At 32.3% G+C, this 20,123-nt stretch overlaps 1 protein-coding gene across 2 annotated transcripts in view; it reads left to right on the plus strand.

Annotated features, from left to right (window-relative positions):
* Tdg (Thymine DNA glycosylase) overlaps positions 1–20,123 on the plus strand; it is an 889,072-nt gene that overhangs the window by 360,267 nt on the left and 508,682 nt on the right. For both annotated transcript variants that reach the window (XM_089595813.1, XM_089595819.1), the window contains exon 5: positions 13,157–13,298. In XM_089595813.1, coding sequence (XP_089451939.1) covers positions 13,157–13,298 — 142 coding nt within the window. The remainder of the gene's footprint in view (positions 1–13,156; positions 13,299–20,123) is intronic.

Raw genomic sequence — 20,123 nt, forward strand, 5'->3', positions numbered from 1 at the left:
GTGCCACCACAAACCTGACCTAATTAGACCAGTTGCACTCATAATCATGCGTAGAGACTAGTAAAATTATCAATTTTACTGGAATTTTACCCTACCCAGTTTTAACTTAAAAAAAACAACGTATACAACTATACAAGAAAAACTAACAAGTTTTCCTGTGATTCCCAACTATTTTTCCATCAAAGGTGGCAGTCTATTAGGTCGAAATTTTTGTAAAGACCAACGAGCCCCATTATTATCTTATCATGATGCTGCAGTATTAGGTGATGACGTAATGAACCCCATTTTTTTTTTTTTAACTTTTCCAAAATTTGAGCAATAGGAATGGAATAAAAAGAAGCAGAGAGTTATACAATTTAAGAAACAGGCACAGGAATATCAAATTTCAGCTACTTCTCTTAATAAGAACAAAGAAACAGAGTGTCCTAGGGAAAAAAACAACCAAGAAAATTTTCTAACAAATATATGGGAGGCCAGTCTGAAAACTCAAATATCCCTAAGTGCGAAACATTTGGAGATGTAAAAGCTGATATGTGTTTTTTATATAAATGTGAAAGATTGGTTTTATCAGAGAGGAGTGATAATTTTACGAAGCCTACTAACAACAAAGCTGACAAAAGTGACGTACGCAGTAAAAATAATGAATTAGACAACCAAGATACACTCCAATCCTATGCTATTAAACAAAGTAAAAACACTTCAAGTGTAGAATAACACTGCCTCAATAAGAAACGAAAAAGACACAAATAAATTCAGTGAATATACAATTAAGACTGAAACACGATAAATAGTAGGAATTAATTAGGTAAATACCAATTTAACTGACAGATACTTGCCGTGAGTCAACGTAGGACATGATGACGTGAATCTAGGAGAAAGAATAGTAGAAAACGAGAATATTCAATGTATGGTAATGAACACTAATAAAGATAGTATTATGATTGAAATAGATCCAAGAAAAATTAAACCCTTCGAATACGTTGCACCTGAATTCAACCCTCATACTAGTTGCGAATATGAGAGATTAGTTATCAAAAACAAATAAGATAGAATAAGAGACCTTAAAGGATTACAGGACAGATAACAGGGCCCTAAAAGATCCCTTGGTTAAAAAGTTAACAAATAACAACCATGCATCATACCACACACCAGGTACAATGCTTAGTACTACCAATTGTGTGATGCAGTGGTTTTGACAGCTGCGCTAAATGCAGCGCCGACTCACTACTTATTGTAACGAGAAATTGACAGCAAAAGTCTTTGAAGGACTTAAAATGTATGGGGCAAAATACTTATTCAGGAATAGTGAAAATACCCGTGACACAAAAACACATTCATGGAGTAGAAGTTTGATAAACAAAAGTGACCTCAAAGTATACAGTCTTTCATGAAAAACGCAGATAAATCAAAGAAAGATTTGCTCATTATGACAAAAAGATGACAGCTGAGTAAAGTACGACTGGTAGCACAAGCTTTACCTTGAGACAGGCGTTACAGCAAACCTTGATAATCTTAACAGATTAACCGTTAATAATAAAAAATCCAAGAACCAAGAAGAAAAGTGAAGACATTAATCATAACTAATCATAATAAGACTTATTATCCGTCCAATTGGAACACTCCCATATAACTGTAATAATTTTAAAGTTAGAGTCATTTTAAGGAAAAAAAGGTAAAAAGTAAAAATTTTTTTTTTCCATTTTTAAAAAATATTCAGTTTGCAATGGTCCATTTTTTACTTTACTTTAGATTGTTTTAATATATATATTCACATAAGACAATAATAGTTTTAGGACAGAGAGGCTGTTAAGTGACAATTTGTGTAAATAAATAATTTTTTTAATTCTATTTTATGATATATGTATTCCCTCACTGATAAAATTTTAAGGCTCTTAAAAGAGCCCTACTTAACAAAAGTCGTTACCTAACAACGCTGGCTGTGAAGCGAGCCACTAATTCTAAGCACGTTAGGTCAGCAAGTACTAGCCACATAGCATGTAAGACAAAGAACTTTAAACTAAAGCTTCGCTTAAAATGCATTTCTTTGCGCGGTCTTTTAGTGAGTAGCCTGCCACTGCTCATCTAGTACGGTCTTTAATTATTAGTCCAATCCTGGAATACAATAAACAAGGATCATATAGAATTGAACATGCTAAAAAAGGAAACGTTGACACACATATTTTTGACAGCCTAGCACATTTTTTTTCCTAATGTACAAATAAATAGTTGGACAGTCTACTAGTTCCACAGCCCGTCAGGAGTGTGAGACCTAAATCCATGAATATCCAGTTTTATCGGATTACAAAGTTAAATAATTACGATTAATTATGAAACATTATCATCCCCTATTTGATTCAGAGAGAAAAGAAAAAAATCAGAAGAATACTTAACTTAAAATTTTTTTTCACAAGGTAAATAACTGTGCACCTAACGTTCGCGTAAGCAGACATATGATTAGTTACATTTCGCAACCCTTAAAAACTTATCATAAAAAGCAATACGGGACATAAATAATAATAACAAAATCGTTTGGTTACGCTTAGAAATTAGGAAAGAAAAAATGTGGTTCTATGAAAAAAAAATAACACATTAAAAAAAAAAAAAAAACAAGAAAAACGTAATCAACAGAAAAAAAGATTAACAACAAACATATATTTAAAAATATACTTTTGGGCATGACATGTAGTACACTTCAGATCTGTATAATAAAACGACTTTAAAGGATGAGAGATATGCAAATGCTTGAGAAAAAAAAATTTTAAAGTAATACTAATCTAAACAGTAAAGAAATGCACTTGCATTTTAAAATTTTAATTATTTGAGAACTAAGATATAAATTCTTAATCACCTTATTTATGAAGATTCTAATATTACTTACCTACAAAAAATCAGCAGTAAAAAAAATGGACGATCGTTTAACTGCATTGTCACGAGAGCAGTGCTACGGGTGGGTTTACATCGTAGATAATCGTGTACGTGTGTATATGTATGTAGCTTGTGTTCTTGTGTATAGAATTGTGTATGTGTGTATGGCTGCATACTATCTACTGTATGCAATGTGCATGTTCATTGTGCACACGTGAATATGAAACACTTATACAATAATTCAGATTATTATTTTAATTAAGTTGATTACCAAAAAAGTTGCAAATAGTCATTATTAATTTGGTGAATTTTTAGAATGTTGCGTAACTGCCAAATAATAAGAAATATGCTATATCTTAAACAAAAGATAGATGAACCAAAATATAATAACTCTTTACGGGTTTTTTATACAGAAAAAACATCGCTGCCCATCATTAGTAAGGTTTTCGGTAATGTAAAGACATAACCTTAAGTATACGTGCTTTTGATATTTTTTTATAAAATGGTAGTAAAAAATTTTAGAAAAAATTATTTTATATTTGAAAAATCATAGCAAATGTTAAGAAAAACATTTTTTGTTTTTTTGACTAAACATAAACTCAAAAATAATGTTGAAAAACATAAAATTGCTTATAAAAAGAAAGATAGAAAAACAAAAAGATAATAATAATTTTTAACCCTTTACTTTTCTATCTCAAACCTTCGTCTTCTCTGTGAAATCATACATATTTTAATTTCTCTCATTTCTGGGATGTGTTTCACGTTTTTTTAATGCAGTTATCCGTTCAAAAGAGTTACTGGAGTTTGTTAACTGTGATATAATAATGTAAACGTTTGTAAGGAGGTTTGGGTGTAATAAAAAATGTGGAGATCACAATGATATTTAATTTTTATAGGTATTTTAGTATAAGTAGAACTTACAAAAAGTTTTTAAATATTTGTTATAGGCAATTTTAAAAAGAATTATACAAATAAAAACGATGTTATTCACATAAGTTTTTGTGGGTCGTAACCTTAAGTTTGACATTAAAGAGGGCAATAATTTTTTTGAAATATAAAGGTATGGAGAGGAATCTAATGATAGATTATTTATTGTTTGATACTTCAGTAAGTAAAACTTAAAGGCATCTTAAAGTGCATTTTTTAAATCTCTACGTCAAACGTAAGTGACATTTTAAGTATGTTGGATGAAAGAGAAGGTGCACGGTACACGGGGCCAAACTGCGCAGGTCTCTTCCCTGGCCGTTTGATTGATTGAAGTGTTTGAAAACTCACTATTGTATAATAAATAGTGCATTGAGTGCCTAAAAAATCAAGAAAGTCTAAAACTTTCTTTCACTATGACTACAGATGTTTTTTTACCTTCTTCAATGGCTTGCACACATAGGACGATAGAATTAGCTCTTCGATTTAAAAAATTGCTTCTAACTTAAAAAAAATCTGGGCGGTAATTGAGTGATTTCAGAACAAATCTAAATAGTTTTAGACTTTAAACTGTGTCAGCTGACGCCTCAAAAATAATGGTAACAGGGGCCAAAAATGGTTTTTCACGTCTTAAAAAAACTGGATGGTCTTATAAAAAAGTTATACAGGTAAAAAAGATGCGCAATTTCAAGGCAAAAAAAAATGAGCTCTGGTCACTTGAAATGAGTCAAGCTGTTTTTTTGGAATTTGCAAAAAAGTGCTACGTAGGACTATTTTTTGAAAATCTATAACTCGTGTCCTTTAAATATTGAAATTCAAAAATTGAATACCAGGTCTACTTTGTGTCTCTTGATACCCTCACCAAATTTCAAGACGATCAGTTGTAAACTTTATGCAAACCGCTGAAAGAAGCAAAAAAGTTGAACGTGGCTAGTTAACCAATAAATTGCCATTTTGTAAACGGTATTGTACTCGTAAAGAGTTATTCTACAACCTACCGCAATGTTGTTTCGTTTGGCATTTTAGAAGTACGTGAAAAATCGATGTAAAAAACAGCTATTTTCCGTAGATGAAGTAGCACCACGAGCCGCCGCCGTAAGCGATGCCCTTTTTTCACATCAGAGCTCCAAAGTTTAAGGGACTCAAAATATACCTTGTACTAAATTTTAAAGTTAATATTAAAAGGAATGCGAGTTATAAATTTTTTCAAAACGGTCCTATGTAGCACTTTTTTGCAAATGGCGAAAGAATGGCTGGACTGATTTGATATCACTGGAGCTTATTTTCTTCATCTTAAAATTGCAAATCTTTTTTACCACTATAACTTTTTCGTCCAATTCTCCAGTTTTTATTTGGATGCATTAAACCATTTTTGGCCACTATTACTATTTTTTTGGGGTGTTGGCTGACACAATTTGGAGTCTGAGACTATTTAGATTTGTTCTGAAACCACTTAACTGCCACACAGATTTTTTTCGTGCTAGAACCAATTTTTCGAAAATAACTATGCTTTTTTGCTAATTCTATTCTACTAACTGCGAATAGTCTGTTACTATTGGTATTAGAATTCTATCAACATATAAAATGGTGGACAACATATAAAGCTGCAAGGAAAAGCTCTCATTAAGTGTGCTAGTTTTAGATTATGGTATCAAAATATTCGGTTACCACACAGTATGAAATATTATTAAACAGTAAAAAAAAAATTAAATATGCCCTGAAGTATACATCTCACTATGAGAAGGTCTTGTTCTCACAGTCTACATTCGCAGTGCACTGTATAATTTAAATAGTTTTGTTTTTTATACATAAGATAAATGAGATCATATATTGATTACTGGTGAAAGTAGGTATGCTTATTTAGTAGGTTTGACAACCCTTATATTAAAAGTAAATAATAATTAGATAAAATGAATTTCTAGGTTTTTAATGGCTTTTTAAAATATTATGATATGATCTGTAAGAAGGTTCCAATAAAAAAAAGTAAAAACAGTAGACAACACTGAACGAAAATTATGTTTTTTTTATTTTTTTTTTTTTTATCTTATCAGAAAAGTACTCTTATCAAAAATTTTACTAAAAATGATGAGAAAAATAAGAGAAATAAGACCATTTACTAAAAATATTAATAAGAATAGGCAAATATCAACTAACATTAATTTTATTTTATATGTACGTATACATTAAATATGTAGATTCAACAAGTAGAAGAAATTAAATGCCATGTATTCTAATATTTTTCTTTGTATGACCTTTTCAAAGATTGTGCACTAGACTAGTTAGCAATGATTTCTATGGTTGTTATTATTACATCATTACATAAATTTTAAATCATAAAACACATATGCATATCATGTTGCTTACTTGTACGTAGTAAAGGAAAAAATCGGTATACTAATATATAAATGATCACAACAAAAAAAAGTCAGTGCACCTGTCTATTTACCTAATGGAAGTTGTATGAAAAAAAAGATAAAGAAGTTGTTGATTTTTCTTTTTATTCTATAAGGCTAACAAGGAATATGATGTTCCAAGTCACAATACATATCAGACCATATAAGAGGTGTGATCAAAAAGTAAGGTGACTTTTTGAATTGCATGCGCTCTTTACACTCTAAGTTGAAAAATTTTTCCTATAATGTTGGTACACTAGTCACGATCATATGCTCATAGTTTTGACTATATAGCATGTGTTGTTTTTATGTAAGAGACTTAAATGTTAAACTCGTGTTTGCGTACTCAGCCATTTCTTTTTGTTGAAAATAATAGAGCCAAGAGTTTGAATTAATTTTTGTGTAAAAAATGGTATTAAGTGCTCAAAAACTCTTAAAATGTTGACAGTGGCCTACGGTGAGTCAACTATGAGCAAAAAAAATGTTTATAAGTGGTGTAAGTTATTCCAAGAAGGCCGAGAAAATTTTAATGATGAACCTCGCTCTGGGTGACCCAGCACGTCAAGCACCGACGAAAATGTTCAGAAAATTAAAGAAATGGTTCTAAAAGATCGCCGAATCACGATTAGAGAAATAGTTGATGATGTTGACATATCGTTTGGCTCATGCCAATTAACTTTGACGGATGTTTTGGGTATGAGACGTGTATCCGTGAACACCATGATAATGTACCTGCACACAAGTCGTTATTGGTTAGTAGTTTTTTGGCCAAAAACAGTACTTCCATCATGCCTCAGCCACTATATTCACCAGACTTGGCCCCCAGCGACTTTTTACTCTTCCCAAAATTGAAAAAGCCCATGAAAGGACGAAGATTTGCCACGATTGAGGAGATTAAGGCTTCATCGCTGGAGGAGCTCAAAGCAATACCCAAAATAGCATTTCAGAAGTGTTTTGATGACTGGAAAAAGCGTTGGCACAAGTACATTGTATCTGAGGGGGATTATTTTGAAGTGGATAATATAGTTGTGGATGAATAAATAAATATTTTTTTATAAAAATGAAAAGTCACCTTACTTTTCAATGACACCTCGTAACTTTAAAAGACGTGAGGTAATATAAAAATAAAGGTATACTTATGTTAAAAAAAAGTAGGATGTTCTCCCTACCTTCGTGAAAAAGTTTTGATTTATTGTCAATTTTATTTTTATTGAGATAAGAATTTATGAAACAGAAGAAACAAAAATTAAAGTTATTGAAGAGTGGAGGTGAGGTGCAGACAAGTAAAGAAATAACGGATATCTAAGAAAAGTTCTTATTTTTAATAAAAGGAGGTTAGTGATTAGCTCCTTTTTTAAGCTATTATTAGGTTATTCCAGAAAAATTATAAGTTACTGCAGGGGGGAGGTGTGAGGAAACTGTGGGGATAAGTAATCCATATTGACCCTGTGACAAAGCATCCTCACAAAATCTTGTAAGTTTTTGTGGGTGGTGTGGGGGCGGAGGGGGGGGGGGGTAAAGAGGTAGGAAAATCATTCAATGTATTACTTTCTATAACATACTTTTACAAAAAAATTCTAAGTTTTTTTGGGGGGGCAGGGAACTGTGTGAAAACTGTTCAAGAAACACCTAAAATTTGAAGCAGTTTGCGGGGAAGGAGTGAGTGGAGGTCTTACACATTTGGTGTAAGGTTAAAATCACCTAGAAATGTAGAGAATATTTACTTATTTTGTTGGGTGTTGTATGGAAACTATGAAGGTGTGAGTGGGGGGGGAACTTAAAGTAATAACATAATCATAATGTATTCTGCAAATATTCTAAGTTTTATTGGGAGTGTGGGGGGGATTTATAATCTTAGGATAACGTGGTAATTAAAAAAATCTTACCTTTATTTGGAGAGAATGATAAAAGATGTATGGGGCTCTTAATTTACAAGGGGGGTTATCGGGGCCTTAGTCATTTTCTTTTGGGCTATATTAACAAAGAAATATAGAGAATTTTTTCTTGTTTTGGGGGTGTGGTGGGCAATGGAATGTGAGGGAATACGTTAACAGACCTACTAAAAGAATTGTATAAAAGAATAATTTTGTTTACTATGGTATTTGAATAGGTTAACAACACTGAATCCTAGAGTGGAGATCAAACAATAGAAAATGATTAAACTGAATGAAACTAAATCACTTCTATAAACGAGTCAACGCATAAGAATAACACGAACGTGCGTTAGCAGATCAAAAGTTTCATCAATTTTTAGTGTAATGTATAGGCACAATGAGAGTCTCTTATGAAACGTGATTAGAATCACGAATCTCCCCAACAGACACATTATCCTGTATGAATGCACCAGGTATGCCACAAAGATCACACTCGTGAGTTTTTCGTAAAAAAGAACTGTGTCCACTCTGGCAACAAAAGGGAACGGAGAAAAAACAAAGCACATGGCCACTAACTTACTACTATGACAAAAACATCGCACCAGTTCAACCTTACAATATGACCACACATGTTTATCAAAAAAGAATTTGAGCAGGATTTAGCGAATTTTGACATTTTTTTATAGAATTCCGTACAGCTTCATTAGTGATATAAGCCTGCAAGCACCTAAATTATATTTATTAGTAAAATTGCATAAGTCGTGTATTCTTTTAGATTTGTTGTTTTATCAGTCATTGCATCTGCTATTAAATTTTAAAAAAGTCAACAAGTACTATCAATTTCATTAATCAGCTTAAATCCTAACACAGCATTAATAATTTAAAAATTTTTTTTTTGAAATAAGTAATATTCAGCTAAATGGTCAATCAATGTTGCTATCATTAAATATGAAAAATTTATTTCTGTCTAGTCTAATCATAAAAGTAAAGTTACACATTTAAAAATGATTTACGAGAAAAATAGTTGATTCACTTATCTTACAAGATATCATGCAAGTCTCAAAAATCTCTCTGGAACAAAATTATTTTGGATTTGATGGCAAAATTTTCTTAGTTTTACATAGACTAATATTAGGTCCATTACATTAACTTCCAACTAAAAAATTTATGAACCATTTCAAAAAATACATTATAAATATCCTCGATATAATTATTTACTTTTCTGGTATTAATACGTTGATAATATCCTCGCTTGTTGAACAGGTTCAAATATGTACCTTGATATCTTCTTAAAAAATTTGAATTTAATTGGGAAAAATATAAACTTTACTGTAAAAAAAGAAACTAATAGTATCATGAATTCTTTAGTGTATTTTTTAAAAACATAGATCATCGAGTTTTCTTTACTATATTTAATAATGCAGATGCCACTATTAACAGATTCTCATTACATCTATATTTTCATAAAATGGCTTCGTTTCATCGTTATTTACGTAGATTGCTTTTAGTTCCACTATCACTAGACGATAATTGTAAATAATTCAACTGGATAAAGTAGGTAGCATACAATAATGATTATGATTCAAACATAAAAGATGTTTTACTCAACAAAAAAACATACGAACTAGCTATTGATTAACTTTATACTTTGTCTGCTCTAACTATAACGAATAATTAAAAAGTTTTCTATTCTATTACATACAGTGGTAAAAATTCAGACAAAACTGCCTAACACTTTGAAAGATATGACTTACAGATAGCGTTTCAAACTAATAAATGTTCCAAAGCTATTATACAGATCTATAAATAACAGAGAGAAATAAGAAATCAAGCATATGTGAGAAATCATGTATAGAAAATTTTAAAAACATATCCGTAGGACAAAGAGCTGAAAACTTTGATACTAAAAGTAAGAATCATAAAAGTGCCTTTATAAATAATCATCTTGATAAATCAAATTTCACAAACCATGTACTTTAACATGACCATATATATAACGACAGTTTTCACGAGTTACACTTCTGCAATAAAAGTAATAGATTTAACTTATAAGAAGCAGTAAAAATCGAAAAAATTAAGAAAGTAAGCCCAGACATACTTCTGAACTTGCAAGTGGATTTTACTACGTCAACACTTTTAAATACGTTTTTATTTTACGACTTACTCATTGTTATTTGTCAATGTATTATGTATGTATACTCCTACATTAACCGTAAGAGTTCAGTTGTAGAACGGTCACCACGATGGTCTAATAAAGCTACTATGTAGCGAAAGGTATACGTAACGGTGTTACTTGTATTCTTAGTAAATGAAAGATTTACCCACCATTGTATTTATTTTGGAATATCCTGGGTATCTGTGCCCAAGATATATACTCTATGTAGGAAAAAAAAAGCTTTAGATACCTGAACCACTTGTAGAAGTGTAAGAGTGCCAGGTAGAACCTTCCTAGTATCTTCCTTCTTACTTGACAGTATTTTTCATGGTTGTATAAAGGAGAGAAAGTAAAAGTGTTTTTAGCTTATTGTTTTATTGTGCTCTTTGTTGTCGATTTAGCGAAGTGAGAAATCTAACCATCAGGTTGGGCACTGGTCATCTTCTGAATAGTCGATGAAAAGTATGACGTCTAAAGGAGACTGATTTGTAAGTTTGGTATATTGCACTGAGTGAATCAAAACATAAATAAAATATATATCCATAGATGCTTGGGCCTTATTAACCCCTGAAAATTGCTAATTTGCTAGCAAGGTTTATCAACAGCCACTTATCGATGGAAGCCGTTGCTGTAAAAACGAGATGAACCATCTCGTTTTACGATGTTTAATTCAAATTTTAAATATTCTTGGTGATAAAAAATTTAATGTTAATAAATAAATAAAAAGGCAATATTCTTTTTCTTATTTCACTATCACCATTGATGGCTCTGTGTAATTTATTTTGTTTTACAATATTTCACTTTAAGGTGGTAGGCCAGTGGTTTTATTCACAAAAGTGGCAATCTAAAACAAATGTATATATCGCAGCGTAGCACTGCTGCTATGCACAGAATCAAAAAACGTATGATATAAATATATAAATGTATTTAATCTTAAATTACGTATAATATTGTTACGCTTATCAGTAAGAATTGAGAAACAAATAACTTTACAAAATATAACCAAGCTTTTATTAACAGAAATGAGCAAATGTAAGCAGCTTAAGGTTACAATATTAAGTAAACTACTTTTTTTTTAGTTAACAACAACACTTACTAACGTACAGCAGCATTTTCGATTACGTAGCAACTCGTACGTTCTACGACTTTTTAACCGTGCACCGTACGTTACCTCCTCCTCTTTTTAGATTGTCATCCTGGCAATCATTAAATTAAACACCATACAGTATTCGAAAATATCACCTTTATTTTCTTCCGTTGTAGCTACAGGATATTAATACAGCTCCAGGACATAAGGGCTCAATTGTTATAAATCAATATACACAGCCAGTCAAGTAATTTGATTAATATTAAGTTTGCTGTTGGATGTATGAATGTTTATAAGGAATTGTTGTCATTGTTTGTACTCTAAAGAATGTATAACATTAAAAATTGTTCTATCTTTTAAAGGTTAAATAATTATAAACATGAACATAAAGCCCGAAGGAGTAAGTAAATTCGAAAACTATTTACTAATCCCCATCATAATTTTATCAAGGGGAAGAGAATTTTTTATACAGAGTATATCATTAAATGTGGGAGGAGAATAGAATCAAAGAATGCTCCTTATACTATAATAGAAGGAATATCAGAATCTAAAAAAGTCTTAAAAATGGAAGACACATGCATACAGTTTCTTAGTACTACACGTATTCTTATAAAGAGTTGTCTTACATTGCGCAAATGCGTCTTCTATATAAATATAGCTGTTATTACCTAAAAAAGCGTGGATTAACAAAAAGTTTTGGGGGTTGAGGCACGAAGCACTGGGGGCTGGGACTACTCGAAGGTGAGAACGGTATGGCCTCGAACGTAAGGAGCAGTTGCGAATGAAGTGAGATGTGTGGAGACACAAATTAGTAGCATGTAAACTGAAAATTAATTTAGGTTTTACTTACATAAATAAGATCAATTTTATTAACCTGCGTAAGAATTCTTACATTTTTCTAGAGAATACAAATCGTCTTTATACTGTACAATTACTATGACTTTTTTTAATTTCGTGTTATAAAATTAGCTACACAATTTTTCTAAGAAATTATGTATGTCAATGTATTAAGTTACAATTGAATGTCTGTAAAACAATGAAAATACACCTAACATTGACAGATTTATCATGATTAAAACTTTTGTTGATGATTATAATATTAAGAACACACTAAAAAGATTTTGTTTTACATGTGAAATATTGTAACTGAATACATTACCATGCAAATTTCTTGGAAAAATTATAAAGTAAATTATATAACATGAATAAAAAAAATTATAGTACTGGTACAAAATGTAGAACATCTGTAGTACAGTATGAATCATCTCGTCATAGCTAAGTCGTTAACGTGCTTGTGTCGCGCATGGAATGTCAGTGACCGAGGTACGAGACCAACTTCTGTATAACTTTTGTCCCAAGTCTTATGTGCTAATTATATGTATATTGACACAAGGTTATTACATATTCAGTTTTAAATTTATATGTTTGATAAAAGTTTTACTATTTCTGCCATAAAGTTTAGCTAAATATTAGCTAAACTTGAGTTAAATATTTCAGCAAAAATCCAAGTTTTAAATTTTTTATTGCCCATGTTTAGCTAACATTTGGTCAAGTATGAACTTTCACGAAAGTATCGCAAAACGTAAAAACTTTTTTCGGGGAAGTTCCTTTGACGTCTCAGAGCGTCATAGACTTTTGCTAATGTTGTAGGACAGACAAAATGTGACATTAAATAAAGTTTGATATTTGAAAAACCATACTTTTTACAACTATTTTATAAATTTTACATAACGTTAGGTGACTCAAGTTTATAATTTTACTATTACATTTAATATTATTAATTATTACATATTCCGTACTTTACCAAGATGGTAAGATTCAATGACCAGTTAAATGGGAAATTGTTATCTGATCGTAGGGCTGAACTAGCAGAGGCAAAAAAACGAGCCAAGACGTACAAAGAAAGAAAAAAACATGACAGATTTGACGGCATGCCAGAAGAGGAAGTGAGCAAGCGCGTGCTTCCAGACCATCTCACAAATGATCTTGACATTATTATAGTAAGTATTACATTAATAGCTCTATCATAATCTTATTTTAGTTTACATGTATGTATTCCTTTGACAGCTATCCACCTATTGAGAGAAAGGGTTTGATTATATTACTTCTTAGTAAGTTTATAATGATCATAATACTAAGCTCTTCGAACTTAAGTCACAGTGATACAAAGCTAGGGACAAAAATTCAATAGTCGATTATTTCTTTTATACACTTTTTTTTGCATTACACTGGCATCAGTTTCTTTGTTCTCAGTAAAATCTTGTATCAGAACTTTTTTACACACACTGCATAAATTCGTTATTTTCCCGCATAAAAAATTTTTACATTTGGCCAAACTTATGCCAAAGTTCATGTTTGGCCAAACGTTGGCAAAGGAGAAAATCCCAAACTTGGATTTTTTCTGAAATATTTGACTTAAGATAAGCTAATTTTCATCCAAACTTCTTAAAAATTAAATTAATTTTTTAACCTATTACTGGTCTGCATACATGTCGTATCGAAAAATTCAGGCCGAAGGTGGTCTCGAACCTCAGCAACTGAGATTCTGCATGCAACACAAGCCCGCTGAACCACTCAGCTATGACAAAATTTTATATACACAGATATGAATCCAGTAAATATCGTACCAATACTATAATTTTTTTTTAAATATGTTTAAAAACTGACTTTATAAATTTTTCTAAAAAAGTTTCTATGTGAATTTATTTAGTTACAATTAAATGTATGTAGAACAACAAAAGCACACCTGGAATTGGCATATTTAACATGATTAAAACCTTTATTGTAGATTATACGCTCGACAAGACTCTAAGTAAATATTGATTTACATACAATTAGTTGTATCGTATGGTACTAATATAATATGTACACAATTTGTATTTACGTATTGACGATCTCGTCATAGTTAAGTGATTAAGCGTGCTTGTGTCGCACGTGGAAACTCAGTGGTCATGGTTCGAGACCATCTCCTACACAACTTTTTCGATATGTCGCATATGAGTAATTCTGCCTTAACTTGCTCAGATCACCATAAAAAATTGTTTTAAAAAAAATTGGTTTAAACAATCTTCTTTTATGGTATTTCTACTATACACAACAACAGTAAAAAATATCTAAAGTGATGCAACTACAAAATTTTCTGGTTAAAAGTTATACGAAATTTTATAAAAGTCAATTTTCATCGGTTTTAAAAATATTTTATCTCTTTCGAACACGTGTAGCTAAGCTCCTTTAACAGTTCAAGTATTGTTACTGAGCTCAAATAGAAGCTGGGACCAAGACCTATCAATGAAAAAAAAATTTCTGACCTCGGACGTTTCTGAGGGTTGGATGTGCCCTCGGTAGGAAAAATAGGATTTGCCCCATAAGCGTCATCGCTCCGCGGCTACCTTACGTCCCTCGAGCCCTGCTTTGCACTTTAAGACAAAAACTACTACTTCTCCAATCAAGTGCCTTTATTCAAAAGGGATAGCTATTTTAGTTACAGCATCAATCTCATTAATGTGATTTTGGCCAAACTTTATTATTTTTCATAAAATCACAATAACTTTTAATTGGAGGCATAAAATTTAGAGATTTTTGTTCTAATTATTAAGACTATGCTTCTTTTTTTATTTTAGCCCAAATTAAGCTACCTAATAAAGTGCACCACTTGGCTACAAACTTTGGAAGCAGTACCACCGTTTCTGCGTCTATGTAGCGAAAAAGGCCAATTGTACAAAACCCCGAGAATCTCGAGTTACATTTTATAACAAGAAAAAAAAACAATTGTTTCGACAAAAGTGGTAAAGTAAAATAAATAATAATTCAAATACGTCCAATAGGTATACAAACGAACGTCGATACACTTTAATCATTGTATCTATAGGCGCATATGTATAGATGGCGGTACTTTTCATACAAGCACTCTCTATTACCATCCATACATGCTCTTTCTCAATATATAAGGTATAGAAAATACTGATAATACAAATCCACATAATTTCTATTTCAAGAAATTTTTTTTTGGTGAAATAATTAAGAACGAGAAAAAATCCTCCCCGGGTGCGGATCGAACACACAACCTCCTGTTTACTAGACAGTTGCTCTACCACTTGAGCTACCAAAGAGCTGTGCATTCACTCGCACCGTAAGTTTAGATAAGTTCTCGTTCTCAATTCTTAAGCTGTCTTTCACCTAAGCTCGATAATAGAGAGTGCTTGTATGAAAAGTACCACCATCTATACATATGCGCCAATAGATACAATGATTAAAGTGTATCGACGTTCGCTTGTATACCTATTGGACGTATTTGAATTCTAATTTACCGACAAGCATTAGAGTCACATTCCTATAATATCGAGCTTAGGTGAAAGACAGCTTAAGAATTGAGAACGAGAACTTATCTAAACTTACGGTGCGAGTGAATGCACAGCTCCTCGGTAGCTCAAGTGGTAGTGCAACTGTCTAGTAAACAGGAGGTTGTGTGTTCGATCCGCACCCAGGGAGGATTTTTTCTCGTTCTTAATTATTTCTCCAAAGAAAAATTTCTTGAAATAGAAATTATGTGGATTTGTATTATAAGCATTTTCTATACCTTATATATTGAGAAAGAGCATGTATGGATGGTAATAGAGAGTGCTTGTATGAAAAGTACCGCCATCTATACATATGCGCCTATAGATACAATGATTAAAGTGTATCGACGTTCGCTTGTATACCTATTGGCCGTATTTAAATTCTTATTTACCGACAAGCATCAGAGTCACATTCCTGAAATAAATAATGCTTACATTGAGTTATAAAACAAACATTAACTTAACATTATTGAAAACGTCTATTGATGGATTCTAAACAGAAAAACTCATATGATAGTATGAAATTTAAGGACTGACTCGCGATCAGAGGGTGTAAGAATGGAAATCAAATCAGAATCAAAATGTTCGGAATAGGAGAAGAAGGGATTTTCTAGTCATTGAGGTAAAAACAAACAGTAAGGAAGAAAACATTATATGCGTGCAAGAGAAATTAACTATCAAAGTCTCGTATGTATTAAGTTTGCAATAAATGCACCCTATGTAAACTCCGATGTATGTTCAAGTCATAAATTAGCAATAAAAATAACAGAAAAAAATTAGGGATAAGAAATTAACTGAGACAGTTAAAGAAGTAAGAACAAATTGAGACTAAAAAAAGGCAGGCAAAATTTTGTAGTACGAAGTTAAAAAAACCATAAGATCTGATATACTATTGAATACAACGCAAGTATTGAGCTACCATTGAACTATCCTATTTACAAAATAAATAAACACTAGAAAACTGTCAGAAAAAGTTTTTATTACCTTAGGAAAACCAACAGTAGAGGTCTGCATTCAAAAGATCGAAATAGTTCCAGGGTAAACTTAGGTGACTTTACCTCTATAAATTGCAAAACCCCCCTTACAATTTACGGCTATGATATTTGTATATTTAAACATTCAATTGCATGAAAAACTAACAAGCCGAATAATGATGCTTCGTTACGTACATTACACATTAATTATTTAAGCTTGTCACAAACTACTTAGTCTTAGTAAAACAGTTTGCCATATTATAGGTATCTTCTTATTTCAAATATTCTTAAGTAATGTCAGTAAACTAAAATGACCAAAAATTCTTTTTTCCCTGCTTATTTTTTAGGAAAGTTGTTTTAAAAGTATCTTGAGCTAGGACCAGCGTGCGTCTAAAAAGGGGTAAATCACCTGCAAGTTACTCGTACCTGCAGCAAAATTATGATTTATGTACATGCACGCTGTCCTATGCTGACCGAAATTAAAAAATAAAACATTTTTCAATAATCGTAGATGCAAAAATTTTACTCAAAATAGTTGAACCTAATGGTAACATTGATTGCAAACTTAATTTTAGATAAGAACTAAGTATCATAAAGTTTTATTTTAGGATAGCTTAGAATTGATACATATAAATAAGCGAAAATAAAAATAAAAGCCAGAATCGTCACACATAGTTAGAAGCAACCAGTACACACTACACCACTAGCAAGCAACTACATTACATATTAGCTACGACAAGCCTGGTAAACAACTTTAATAACTTTCAAGGGATAACCCAAGTTTAAACGTTCAAGTTTGCAAGCTCATGATTTATCGAGTAACACTTTTGCATTGCATTAATAATTTTATAAATAACTGCAATAGCCTAATTGGTAATCAAGTTAATTGCCAACACTTTTTTTTAATGTAAAGAAAAACGGAAAGTTGAACCTTCTCCTTTTCTTGACTCGGAAATGCCGAGAGAGGAAGAGAGAGCCTGTACGCCTGCCTTTAGTAGAGGTAACAGAGTTTCTGATCTCCTAGGGTACCACGAGAGGACTCATTCTCTAACAACTAGCAGCGAAAAACATGTTGACTGAAATTCTACCAACATTCCGTATTATTTTCGCAATGTTATTAACATTAAAACTTCCCGTAAATCTAATTACGTTAACTAGCGACAGGCAAAGTACAATTACTTTTATAATTATCCTTACAACTGCAATTTCAATTGTTAGTACCTTTATTATAAGAATTACCATTATTTTTATTATTATTATTATTATTATTATTATGATTATTATTATTATTATTATTATTATTATTAGTACCACTTATATTATAATTATAAGATATTATGGCAGCAGCCACCGTTTTAGCATTTAAGTAGTAGTATTAACTTATAAATCGTAGCACACTAACATTTTATTCATCTGAGTATTGATTGAGTTATTAAGCGATTTCCACGGCTCATTTTGCAATGATTTTAATTAAACAAATGAACGGTGCTTAGTATTAGTAAATATAATTAATATTCTGTGCTTATGTTAATATTAAGTCATACTGAAATCCTGTCAAATTTCTATGTAAAAGGGAAAGGAAGGGCATGAGCAAGTAAATCATTTTCTCTTCCCTTGACGCAAAAAGGAGAGTAAACCAGATGTGAGAAGTACTGATTTCTTAGTGGCTAAGCTAGAGCAGTTCTAGACAATTGGATTTTCGGCTATTGTCATTTTTGCAACATTTTCCACTGGCAAGCTTTCCTGCGTTGTTATTAAACCAGGGCGTCATTGGGATCCGCTACTTCTAATAAAAAGGTCTGGGGGCTCCAGAAAAACCAGTTAGTTTTGTTTTTACCCTTGAACGTTGGACTGAATGGTTCGAGTTTGCCTCTACTATCACTCAGTCTTCCACGAACGCGGTACATTTTTAATCGGACGTCACTATTACACTTTAATAAAAGTAAGTGTTAAAGTTTATATCACAAGTTTTTCTTATTATCTCTCTTTCCATTTTTTTTTTTTTTCGACCCAGTCAATAATTAAATAAATGTGAACAACATTACTCTCTACTGAAGTGGTACTCATGGAATACCAAGTAATACATAAATAAATGTAAACACCATAACCTGTTACTGTAGTGGTACCTGTGGAACTTTGGATATTAAGCTCCAGGTGACTTCAACAAACCTTAGGTGCGTCACGAGTAAATGCATCGAGTTACTGCACAACAACCGTGTCCCCTTTTGAGAACCCCCAGTCTGATAATTCAACTATCCCCTAGCTTCACGGCCTATCTGCGGGCCTAGTATGAGTCCTGAGTCATTAAGTGCAAGACTAGAATTAAAAAATAAATCGTCGTGCCAACGTATCAGTAAAATTTTGGAGGCTCTGGAGCGATATCCCTGGTCTTGTATGGTCTTGTACTGCATCACGGGCATCGGAATAGTACCTTTCTTATTCGTGTTCCTCTATTATCCATTCTTAGTACATAGAACCGCAATCAGGCCACTTCAATGAAATACGTGCGTCGGAGCCCCTAACAGTGCCCTTGAATCGCGTTTCTTTGTTGAGAGTCAACTAAGTGGGCAGCTACCAAGTCTAGTGGTGCTTTTCTATTTTATCTATTTTTTATTCTCAGTACACAGAACCATACTTAGCCCATTCTAACAAAATACGTGCGTTGGAGCCCCTAACAGTGCCCCTGAATTGCATTATTTTGTTGAGAGTTGACTGATTGGGCAGCTACCGAGTCTAGTGGAGCTTTTTTATTCAATCCATTTTTATGTATCTAGACCACACTGAAAAAATACGTGCATCAAAAGCACGTCACAGCTTTCTTGTTAGTGCATAGCTAGTTAAAGTTTGACTGAGTAGTCACATAACTAAGAATAATTTCTTACGTTTTTTACTCTACTCAATTTTCTCAGTGGCAGTTCATCGATCTGGAAAGGTTCAAAAACGCTAGAAGGCAGGGGCTGTTTAGAAAAAGTTAAATAGTTCGAACATCCTCGAACGACCTACCCAAGTAGTCCGACCCACACGAAGACCAGTAATTGTCAACCAGCCACTGTTAGTAGACCTTATGGGTAACCTAGAGCCTTTGAATATAGTTATCAGGGACGAACCATCACCCGTACTAACAAGCTCACAAGTTTCTAGAGAGACTTAGTAGAGCGCTTAAACCCCGTTCCCAGGGAACTCGTAGCCTCTATTTCAAGGAACTGAGCAAAGTAGCTATTAATTTTTCTTCCTCCTGTATTTCTTTAAATTAGGAACGAAAATCTAACCTCTTGTTTTCTCTTCTCCAATAGATTTTGGTAAACATCGAGAAGTTGCTTACAGGCGGATCTCTCATGCGACGTCTGAGACCAGTAGGAGGAAGTGACAGAAGTATTAGTGCAAGGTCTGGCGAAATGCGGTGAACAGAGAATACCGAGCGAAAAAATATTACCAGTTGTACCTTTGCAAGCTAATAGAAGAACACTTGCCACCATGGGGAAAGAATTTTGATTGGCGCATGGCATCAGAGTAC

The sequence above is a fragment of the Copidosoma floridanum genome, unplaced genomic scaffold (assembly GCF_036245765.1).
Source record: "Copidosoma floridanum isolate Cflo_tuat_1 unplaced genomic scaffold, Cflo_Japanese_pri ptg000004l, whole genome shotgun sequence".
NCBI classification, from domain to species: Eukaryota; Metazoa; Arthropoda; class Insecta; order Hymenoptera; family Encyrtidae; genus Copidosoma; species Copidosoma floridanum.